Source organism: Botrytis sinoallii, assembly GCF_014898435.1.
Source record: "Botrytis sinoallii strain Bc 23 chromosome Unknown BSIN_002, whole genome shotgun sequence".
In the NCBI taxonomy this organism is placed as follows: domain Eukaryota; kingdom Fungi; phylum Ascomycota; class Leotiomycetes; order Helotiales; family Sclerotiniaceae; genus Botrytis; species Botrytis sinoallii.
The window spans coordinates 527,578-538,936 of record NW_024066029.1 but is presented as its reverse complement, the minus strand read 5'-3'; the positions used below and the strand labels follow the sequence as shown (position 1 = coordinate 538,936).

Sequence of the window (11,359 nt, the reverse complement as noted above, 5' to 3'; positions counted from 1 at the left end):
TTAGGCCCCGATCCTCACATATCCCTGCACGTGGTTTTGATTCTCAAGACCCTCCATTACACTTCCTCTCGGGTTACCACCGGCATTAACACCTTGCATATTAATTCCTCCATTTGCCAATCGGAAATTTGTCGTATTAGACATTGGTGCTTCAGGTGCACGTTGAACACCTGCATTAACGTCTGTCATATCGACAAAAGTATCATCTTCCTCCATATCTGCATCACCATCTGCATCTTGATCGCTTCCAATGTCTTGCGCATCCTCTTGCAATGGTTGGCTCGTTATGGAAGAATTAAGCTGTGGTGGATTCGATGGAGGTAACGCTTCATTAATATTATTCTCAAGTGGCTTTTGTGCAGCCATGCCAGATCCAGGCTGTCCAGACCCGGCTCGAGCTTGCTTGACAACACCTTTCCAACGACCAATTGCTCGTTCCACTGCCGTATCGAGATGTACACTTCGATCCATGAGTTGAAGACCAACAGCTTTGTGCGTCGTTCCCAATTTACCTAATTCAGTCATAAGACGTGAATCAATAGGTAGTGGTGAAGGTGGTTGAATCCTGAATTCCCTGGGTTGTTGTAATCGACTTAATTCCTCAACTTGTAATTTTGAGTGCGCCGTATCCTGTTGTAAAAGCTCCTTCTCCTTCTTCAACTTGGATATTTCCTCAGACTTTCGACCGATATTACGAGCTAATTCGAGAGTCCAAAGTTCAGTCCTCTTATTTGGAGGCAACGAATTCCAATGCCCAAACATTGAATGTAAGTGCTCAGAAATTCTAGCCTCCATGCTTTGAGCATCTGCTTCCGCTTGTTGGTGTAGTGTAGTAAGACTCTCGAGACCAATGAAGTTTTCCTGCGGAGGATATGATAAATCATCTTGTGGAGTTGTCGTAGCGATGGATATTGAGATACGGTAGCGGTGAAACTCCGATGCAAAATGTTTCCGCAATGCTTGATATTGTAATTCATCTGGTGGAAGGATAGACCATGAAGTAGAGTTTGGAATAGGGGTAGACGCATAAAGGGTCGGTGGTGGTGGCAGACAATGTAAAGTGAGGGCAGGAAAATCCAAACTAAAAGGATCGTAATCAAAAATATTGGGGCCTTCAATTCGTTGTCTGTAGGATTTTGAGTTAGAATTGAACCCGGATTGTGTAGTTGGGAAAAACTTACTTGGCTGCTCTAACCCCCCCTAAAAGTTCTCTTAATGCCAATTCTGCTGCTTTTGCATTATCCAGAGCTTCTATCATCTTTTGTTTTTGCTCGAACGTCGTTTTCGCTAGCATTTGTTTGCTGACAGATCTATTTCTGCCATCCGATCTCCTACTCCCATCTCTGGATTCATCTCCATCCCAACTTCGAGCGGTTTCGCCATTTCGTGCTTGAGGAATATGATTCATGACGCCTGTTGACTCCCATGTACCGCCATTCACAACAAAATTAGGTCTTCGACCACCCAAAGTTTGACCTGGCACCCCTCTTGACATGCACATCATATTCATAGCCGCTCCATCATCTCTCCTTAAGCTTGGAGAGTCACTCCCTACCATTTCAGAATCATTATTGGAATTCCCCCTGTCCGATCCTCCAGGTGTCCCTGCAGGTGTCGAATCTTCCCTCCTTGAAGTTGAATTACGTGGCTGCCGCCTTGTAATGCCTCCACGAAGCTTCCTTATCTCATCCACACTATGTATACCATCTGCCGCTTTGGGATTCTTCTCCTTGATGTAAAGATCGAGATGGCGGCCAAGTGAGGATGAAGTAAATGCTTGATGACAGAATGGACAATTCTTGTCCTTTGGTGCGGAATTCTTGCCACCATTTACTGAAAGATCAGCACTGGAATTGGGGGTGCCCATTTGTTCGGCCATATCAACAATCGTTGCGCGCTGTGCTTGGATACAGTAGGAATTTGCTATCGAATTGGTACATGTATATATCTTCTTGTTTACTCCAGACCTCCTCTTTGTTTATGTGCAGACGCAAGTAATTTCAGAATAATATAAACCCCCAAATAACAAATACTCCTGCGAAGAAAGTAGAAAATCGAAAAAGAGGTGAAGGTAAAGGTAAAGATTGTAACGGTCAAAAGAAGGAGCAGTGGAAACTGAATCTAAGGGGTTTGCAGCTTTGAATTTGTTCCTTCTTGGGGATTAGAGAATATTTCGCTAACAGGGATTAATCGACGACCCATTCCGGAACCCGATAGTTTAATTCTTGGTGCTCCGCAAATCATTGACAATTGGACAGTCAGATCATTATGAGGGAGAAGGGATCAAGGGAGAATTATGAATGATGAATTGCACATGGAGGAAATGAGAATTCTATGTAAAGAGAAGGGAAGGAAAGGAAAAGGAAAAGGAAAGAGGAGCTTTGATTGATATGATACTTGGAATATATTGGAATATACAGTATGGATTGGTTTCAAAATAAGATCAAGATCAATACACGCCTTTTTTCCACCTAGGGACTACTTGGTGAAAGATGTCAAACACACAAGAGTTGAATTGGTCCCCTGGTTGGATAGCTATGGAGTTGCAATCATCCAATAGATTCACTATTCATGGCAATTGATTGGATTCTGAAGAGAAGTTCTCATTGGTGTTACATTGACTCATTTGGATTCGTTGAAAGTACAGCAAACACAGCACCAAATTAGTCAATCAATCACGAAGCAAACATTTTACCATCAACAACAAAATTTGTATTGTTAACTCTATACTCATCTATGTGAGGACATCAATCATAAACTATTCCATGAAAACGCCCAAAAATAAATGCCACTCTTTGCCCACCCACCGATGATGCTCATGAAACCTGTGAGATATGGATATCTAAGAATCATTTGGTATACCGAGAAAATGCCGCCAGTAGAAATGCCACGAAACACGACGGAGAAATCATTGCAACAATGGATCCTAAATAATGTTGTTAGTGGAGTCATGTTCAAAAACGGTTGATGACAACTTACTCTGAAGTGTTTTTGTGAGTTGTTCTGCTTATTGTTTCTCCAGTCAAATTTACGGCGTTCGTAGTTCTCCACCTTTCTGGATCTTTTCTCCGCCGCCTTGACTTCTCTTCTCTTCTCAGCGGTGACACCAGCCATACCCAGACCTCCATTTGCACGGCTCATAAGTGCTCTTCCACGTTCTCTCTCATTGCGTCGAACAACACGTTCATCTTGCTCTACATCAGAATCGGAATTTTCGGCTGCTTCAATTGCACGTCGTTGTCTCTCCTCTGGTGATGGATGATTGACCAAATTTTGACGATAATATTTCTGTAATGATCGATGTCCAGCGGTACGACCAGAAGGTAGGTGAAGCTCATAATCAGCATAAAATGCTGCATGATTGTGTTTATGAGCATGTGAGTGCCACCCATCCTTGTTGTGGTGTGATCGAGGATCGGTGTGGGAGTGATGAGGATGCTGATGAAGTTTCTCATACTGGTGCGTTCTCTCATCAAGTGGAACTGCGGTAAGATCTGCGGAATCCAAGGAAGACTCGGAACTGTCAGTTTCCCATCCATCACCATTCTCCATTTCTTCGTCTCCTTCGGCATCAATTGTCGTTGGACGTTTAGCTCCAAGTTTAACGCCACCACTGTTTTGTTTTCCTGGTAATGCATCTTCCGAATCTGATTCTTCCTCGTCATCAGAGTATGTGCTTCGGAAGTCATAGTAATCGCCAATCTCAATTTGTTCGTCCTCAGTGGCGTAACGGATTCTGCAATGGCGCTTATCTCTCATGTGAGTTTGGAGTCCAAAAATCGATTGCTTAAGTTTGCCACATCCCAAACATTCATGATCTTCGTAAATTTTCTCGTGAAGGAAAGCGATTAAACCTTCGAGGTCGACTAGGTATTCCTTCTCCGGGATGAACATGCCATGTATACGTTCCATATGCGCAGCATTAGCAGCTGTATCGGCCGAATCTTCGTTACAGAATAAGCATCGACTTGTAGAAACCTCCACTAACTCATCTTCATCGTCCTCCATGTCGTTATCCTCAGTAGGTGTAGCCGTAGAGCCTTCAGCATCTTCAAGGTTGGTCTTCTTGATACCCTTAGAAACTTCGTCGACTTGCGCATCCGTTTCGTCACCCGCTGCTCCATTTGTCTTGATGGGTTCTCCCAATGAAAATGTTGAGCTCATTACTGAGCTTGCGTCGTCCATGTGTCCATCACTAGCCATCGCTGCCTTTGCCTTGTGTTTCTGACTGCTAAGATGGTTGTGGTAGGCATTTTCACTGAAATATGTTTTAGTACAGATCGTACAAGACTTTTCGTATGCGGCCTTGGACGCTGCTGCTGTGGAAGAAGCCTGTGCCTGCAAGACTTTCTCGGTGAAAACTTCGGAAGAAATGGGTGGTAAAGATGTAACGCGGCGCTTCAAGTTGTATCGACTATAGAGAATTGTCAGCAGGTTAGGATCAAAGAGAATAATAAAACTTACTGCCAATCGCTGCGCATATGTCCTCGTTGCAAGTCGCTATTTCTGAACGCCACTTGACATGTATTGCACGTATAAGGGTGGGAAGCATTAGTATCTGCTTGGACCGAAGGACCAGAAGCAGGACCTCTGCTGGCTGTGATGGAAGCCATTGTTGATGTTCAATAGTAAAGTAAGTGTCAAACAAACAAATGAACAAACAAATGGATATTGGATATTGGAGGTCGAAGTGTTTGGAGGGGAAAGCAGTGGTATCTTTCTTTCTTTCTTTCTTATAATTGATAATTGATAGGCGTTAAAAATCGGTTTTGCCGAAAGCCCCGAAGAATTAGCCCTGGATAGAGAGTACTTGGATACCTATGAGTCAATCCAATGTTTTTCCTTTTCAGAGTGAATTTGAGTTGTTTCTCTGGAGTTTTCACAATAGGAAGAGTATTTGAGAGGAGTATTTAAATGGAGGAAAGATTGTGGTCATTTATGATTCGAGAGAAAGAGTCATCTACCCGGGATTTTTTTTTAATGCAATCTTTTATCGTATGAAAATTTACATCTGAGAATCTGTACTGTAGTGGGGTTGGGTTATCTTTTGTTTCTGTCCCTCACTCCAATGCGATAAAAATGATGGATTGAGGGCTGATCTGAGTGATCTGAGTGATCTGAGTGATATGAGTGATAATGATTAATGATTGATGATTGATAATTGATAATTGATAATTGATAATTGATAATTGCCCAGTGCGTCATCTTACCCAGGTGCCACTGTGCCAGGCCAGGGAGCCTCGAGCCAGACCAGGCGAGCCAGAATGCTAGCTACCTAGTAGCCTCGGGCAACACTCCTTCCCTTGCCTCGCCTTGCTTACTTTGTACTTTGTACTGCACATTTGGTCAAAATCGACGGAACCATTAATAAAGCATTGAAACGAAAACGACTGACTAATAATAAAACAACCAAATATTCATATTATTCATAATCTTGTTTGTTTCAATAGTGATATTCCAATACTCCACTGATCTCCCTCAACACAAAACATTCCTCTACACTCGTTCCCAATGTCATGACTCGAGATACATCAAGAGTTCGGGAGGAACGAAGTTTCGACGGCGATGATGATATCCTGTCAGCCCTGTGGGCCGCTGCTCCTTTTCCATACCTCCCTCACGATGCGCCAGACGAGTTGAAGAAGCTTACGGTAGAGGTTGAGGATCCAAAGCAAATCTATGTCATACACAATGCAAGCAGGCGTCATCTCTTTCATTTAATGGTAGAAAAGTATGTTTGTTTGCTTGTGCTTCGTCAAAAATATTGAGGCTGATTGGATATTCCCGTAGGTACATTCGTCAACTTCGATATGGTTGCGATTCTGCTATTTGTCATACCCCAACCTGTTTTACTTGTCGCAAACGTCTTGCCCTGATCTCTGGCCGTCCAATAAGGCCATATAATTCGACGAGCGCGAGAATTCTAGCTGTCCACTTAGCTAGTCAGGACAATCCTGAACGAGGTCTCTGTCACAATCCTCTCGTAGATTCGCCAATCCAATTCAGCAAGCATGTCAAGGCTACTGCGCGAAGAAATCTATCTGGGTCTAAGAAAATACAAGTTAGTGGAGGGGACACTTTGCAAAGTAACACATTCGGTACAGACAATGAGAGGCATGGGCCGAATCGATTACGAACCCTCATAACCACTACTGGCGATCCAACTGAGACTAGGGAATCGAAACCCACCATACTGAATGACTATACCAAGATCGATCATAAATCTTTCATCCAAAATGTATTTGGCACGGCAGCTTTCAAGATGGTAGAATGGCTGACACCGAGGAATTTGGCAGCACTAACAAGACACGATGGCACAGTCTCAGATTCGAATGCACGTTCCTCACCATTAGCTGAGTCGACACCAAGTGATGATATGAATACTCCTGCGCAGAAGCTAGAAGGTTCGAGTGGGTCAGGGACAGATTCGTCAAATGCTACAAAGTTCTCGCCAACCTCTTCTGAAGCCCCAACAGAAGTTTCCGGGTATTCAAGCCACGGGGATAGAGATGAAAGTTCTAGTGGCAAAGATGTTCCAGATCCAAGTACGAGGATGGGGATGGGGATGGGCTCAAATTCGCCTCCTGCTATACCTAACGACATCAAGCCTAGCATTCAATCGAGCCCAAATGCGTTTCATACCGAAACCACACATATCTCAAGTCCAAGATCTCGAAGGAGGACAGATTCTTATGATGCCCATGTTTCCAAAGGTGTTTTGAATCTTTCGACTTCACCAAGGGCGACTGACACCGATACTACTTCGCCTTTGCCTCGCCATTCTACGCGCTCGAAACCTCAACCCACTCGGCATACAATGATAGCTAATCCAGTTCTCCATCTACCCGACACCGATATTTCTTCGTCTACAGCACCCCTTGTTAGTGCTACAGTTGAGCCTTCTATCCCAACCGAGCCTACGATGAACTCTAAATCTGATTCAATTGCTAACAACGCAATCGAAAACCCCTCGATTGAAAGGCAGAATTCAGATCCATCTTTACCTGACGAAAAACTACCACAAACACTTTCATCACTACCTATTGAAGTGATTAATCTGATCTGTGATATTCTGGAAGATGACAAGACTTGCGATAAGCATTCATTACATCCTGATCAAGTCGGTGATGATTTGAAGAGACATCAAACACGTATGCTTCCTTTGCGTCGAAAACCAAAATCGTCGATTGGTTATCCAAAATCAACTAGAAAACAATGGCGTCGTTTTATTGATCAGTGTTTGTATTCTGTCCTTAGTAAGCCCAGTTCTCTGATAAAGTCTTTCACCACCCAAGATGGGCAGGTCTTCGATACACAGACTATTTGGTACTGTATGCTACGTATGACTAGAGTTGCGCCGTCTATTATCTTTGACAGCCTATGGATAGCCGCTGGCACACTTTTCAAACCCCCACAGGAATTAGAATGGGCCAAACAGTCTCATAGTGATAGCTTGGGTCCAGATCAATCAATCTCAAAAGCCGATGCAGCTCAAATAATAAATATTTGCTTTCATGCACTCGTAGCTGCGGCACCACTGTTGAAGGATTCAAGACAGCTAGCAAACATGTCTCGTATACGTTCTTATGGAATTACTTTGCCTGGGAGAGAATCGTTCTCAATGGAATCAACCAAACTATGTCTTCAATATGACGATGCGTTCTCGGATGAATTAGCATTGAGATTGGCTCGTCGAGTCTTCTCTGCTGTTTCCACAAGACGCAGGTTTTCTGAACTGATCCAGCTCCAACAAGATACCAGAGGCGACGAAATTGAACAAGACGGTGTTTTAGAAATTATTCTCGGCACTCTGAAATATCTCGATGTTGATACACCACCTCTACTCAATTTCACAGCTGCAGAACGAGATTTGCACGAGAAGAGAATTCCTACCTTAATGCTCGATTGGGCACGAACAGTAATGATACAAGATTGGAATGGTAAAGGGGAAGTTCCCTCAGATGGGTCGTTTGGGGGTGCTTTAGAAACTATTGCGGCAATATACAGGAACAGGAAATCGCTATTACTGGGAGACATACATTTCCGTACAGAATACTTTTCCGAACGACTAGATAGTGTCGCCATGCCTCTCGAGTGGTTGTCTTTCCAGTCAAATAAACGTACCGTTCATTTGCTCGACTACCCATATTTATTCAACCCATCGACATTGGTCAATTACTTTCGAGCTATCAATTACTCGCGGATGAATCAATCCTATGAAGAAGCAAAGTCTTTAACTACACTTGTTCGTACTCACGAGGGTCTAATCTCCAATGAAGACTACCGAAACAGACTTCGAAATCGTCTTCAAACAGCGACATCAAGATTCCTGGCAATTGAGGTCAGCCGAGATGATCTACTTTCAGACGCTTTTGATGTGCTATGGCGAAGAGAAGGACGTGAATTGATGCGACCTTTGAAAGTGTCGTTTGGCGGTGAGCATGGGGAGGAAGGTTTGGATTATGGTGGAGTTCAGCAAGAGTTCTTTCGAATAGCCATGACAGAAGCTATCAACCCTGATTATGGTATTTTTACGATTGATAATAAAACAAAAATGACATGGTTTCAGCCAGGATCACCAGAGCCGTTATGGAAATTCGAGCTTATTGGAATGATCATATCTTTGGCTGTTTACAACGGTATGACTCTACCGATTACCTTTCCCAAAGCATTCTACAGGAAGTTACAAGGAGAAAGCATTACGGAACTTCACCACATTTCAGATGGATGGCCCGAGCTCGCTAAGGGTCTAACAGATCTGCTAGAATGGGACAAAAGTAAAGGGGCCGTGGAAGAGATTTTCTGTCGAACATATGAATTTAGCCACTTTCAATTTGGAAAGTTGGTAAGCCGTGAAATGACTAGCTCATCTCAATGGCCAAAGTTCTCAGATGTTAACGTTGGCGAAGATTTTGAGGATTTCGATTCAACAGATGTACCACTGGTCACGAACGAAAACCGAAACAGCTATGTTAGTGATTATATCAACTGGCTAACGAATATATCCATTCAACCACAATTTGAAGCTTTCAAAAAGGGATTCTTCGCCTGTCTTGATCCTCGCTCTCTCAACCTTTTCGACGTCGATACTCTTCAATCTCTCGTCGAAGGTGTACAAGAAATCGACATTATTGAAATGCAACGTGGTGCTCGATATACTGGCTACGAGCCCACTGATCGCGTCATTCAAGATTTCTGGTCGGTCGTCAAAGAATACGACTTGGAAAAGAAGAAAAAGCTACTCGAATTCACGACATCATCTGATAGGGTTCCTATGGGTGGAATGAAGAATTTTCAACTTACAATCCATAGGAATGGAGCAGGGACCCAATTACCGACTACGTCGACGTGCTTTCAAATCTTAATGTTACCGAATTATACAAGTAGAGAGATTTTGAAAGAAAGGTTTGATGTGGCTTTGGAACATAGTAGTGGGTTTGGTAATCATTGAGGAAGACGACGATGGGTGGAGAGGGGGGTGTATTGATCACTTTTACGGGCGATTGATACGGGTTTTATGGATGTTGATTTGAGCGCACGGTATGGCATCCATGACTTCTCGAAGTTGGGAATAGTAAAATAGCGATGGAAATGATAATGAGTGTTTAAATACCTTCTTGTATTGTATTGGATAGCGAATCGAATGGAATGGTGGCGTTTCTTTGGCTCGATCTTTCGATCTTTCGATCTCTCTTTCTCTCTGCATGGGAAAGCATGGCATATCGCATAGTTTAGCATAGCATAACATAACATAGCATAGCATAGAATAAATAGTATAGCGTCTGAGGAGAAATACGAATGCTTGCTTGCTTGCTTGCTTGTGATATGTATGAGTTTATTGATTTATTGATTTATGGAAGTATTGTATTGAAATGTTGAGAACTGAATTGAACTGAATGGGAATGGGATAGAATAAATTGAGGAAATAAGGAAATAAGAAACCCCATAATCTCTCTCTTGATTTCTTTCGGTTTGCGGCCCGCGTTTCCGGAAATGGTAGCTTGGCGGTTGGAATTGGGATTTAGAGGAGAGGAGGGGTTGGAGAGGGGTTGGAGAGGGGTTGGGGATCGTTGGGTAGGTGGGTAGGTGGGTGATTTGCTTGGTATGGTTTGCTTGGTATGGTATGGTATGGTTTGCTTGGTATGGTATGGTATGGTATGGCTTGGTATGGTATGGTGTATGGTATGGGGTGGGAATTGGAATTGGAATATGATGATGATAATATGATAATATGATGAAGATAGTATTTGGAATTATTAGATGGATGGATTTATAGGTGTGGGTAGGTATTTATCTTGGGATTTATCTTGGGATTTATCTTGGGATTTATCTTGGGATTTATCTTGGGATTTTGGATTTTGGATTTTGGATGGCTAGATGTATGGATGTATGGATGTATGGATGGTAAGATAGGTAGATAGGTATTGGATTACGATAGTGATTTTGAGATGGGGTTTGAGATAATAGGGAGTGGTGTATGTAGTGGTGTATGTAGTGGTGTATGTAGTGGTGTATGTAGTGGTGTATGTAGTGGTGTATGTGAAGTGTGTGGAAATGATGATATTAGGGGTGTGTTGTGTTATGTTGTGTTATGTTGTGTTATGTTGTGTTATGTTGTGTTATCAAATCCTTTTGGGAGAAAGAGAGAGAGAGAGAGAGAGAGTGAGTGAGAGAGAGAGAGAGAGAGAGGAGAGAGAGAGAGAGAGAGAATGAATGCTGGTTCTTTACTAATTGTAATGCAATGTAGGTGACTATCGCGTATGTAAACGCATGGTTTGTAGAAAGTTGATAGATAGTGGAGCTAGAAGTTGATGAGTATATTGCTTGCGATGTACTGTAGCGAACTCAGTCGCAGATACTTCGTAGCATTTTGTGTTCTTGGAGTGTAGTTTGTAGATAGGCAGGTAGGGGGGTCGATATATCACGCGTGGGTATTGGAGAATGAATCTCACGCTCGATTATCTGGGTTGTAGTTCAGTATCGAGTGATTTGAAGGGCTTACCTGTCTAATCTGGAGAGTCATAATTTGTGTGCTGAATTAAAGAGGTTTAATTATTCGATGATATAGGCAGGCTCATGATTAGATTGATATGGATATGCAAAGCACAAAACTTGGATAAAAGCAAAGGTATATTGCAATATATTCAAAGCAGCACACCTAAATACAAAGGTATAATACTAACTAAATAAACATTGATCCACCACAAGCGAGCGGGACTGTCACAATTCTCCGTTGTTGACTTGGAAGAGAACTATCGAATTGCACCAAGTGCGTAAATCTTGAAAATATATTCCAGATCGACAAACTTGATACAACCATGCCTCTGCTCGTCCAACAATTCCAAAAGAGTGAGAAAAA

General features: G+C 42.7%; 3 protein-coding genes across 3 annotated transcripts; 1 reads left to right on the top strand and 2 right to left on the bottom strand.

The window, feature by feature from the left end:
* EAF02_001384 (uncharacterized protein) lies at positions 1 to 1,879 on the bottom strand (the record flags this gene model as incomplete). Its single annotated transcript, XM_038897432.1, has 2 exons — positions 1 to 1,126; positions 1,182 to 1,879. The coding sequence occupies 2 exons, from the start codon at positions 1,877 to 1,879 to the stop codon at positions 1 to 3; spliced, it is 1,824 nt and encodes a 607-aa protein (XP_038762407.1).
* Positions 1,880 to 2,668: 789 nt separating this feature from the next.
* On the bottom strand, positions 2,669 to 5,116 carry EAF02_001383 (uncharacterized protein). The gene is made up of 3 exons (XM_038897431.1): positions 4,465 to 5,116; positions 2,980 to 4,414; positions 2,669 to 2,926 (listed from the first exon to the last, which is right to left on the bottom strand). The coding sequence occupies exons 1-3, from the start codon at positions 4,611 to 4,613 to the stop codon at positions 2,909 to 2,911; spliced, it is 1,602 nt and encodes a 533-aa protein (XP_038762406.1). The 5' UTR covers positions 4,614 to 5,116; the 3' UTR covers positions 2,669 to 2,908.
* A 400-nt stretch (positions 5,117 to 5,516) lies between these two features.
* On the top strand, positions 5,517 to 9,451 carry EAF02_001382 (uncharacterized protein; the record flags this gene model as incomplete). The annotated part of the gene is made up of 2 exons (XM_038897430.1): positions 5,517 to 5,731; positions 5,791 to 9,451. 2 exons carry the CDS (start codon positions 5,517 to 5,519, stop codon positions 9,449 to 9,451), a joined length of 3,876 nt encoding a protein of 1,291 aa, XP_038762405.1.
* Between the last annotated feature and the right edge of the window lie 1,908 nt (positions 9,452 to 11,359).

What these genes read in the sequence shown, in the direction of transcription:
- EAF02_001383 (XM_038897431.1), bottom strand. Translation starts at nt 4,613, where the DNA reads ATGGCTTCCATCACAGCCAGCAGAGGTCCTGCTTCTGGTCCTTCGGTC. An exon ending in CATATGCGCAGCGATTGGCA is followed by an intron (nt 4,415 to 4,464) that starts GTAAGTTTTATT and finishes AATTCTCTATAG; the next exon opens with TCGATACAACTTGAAGCGCC.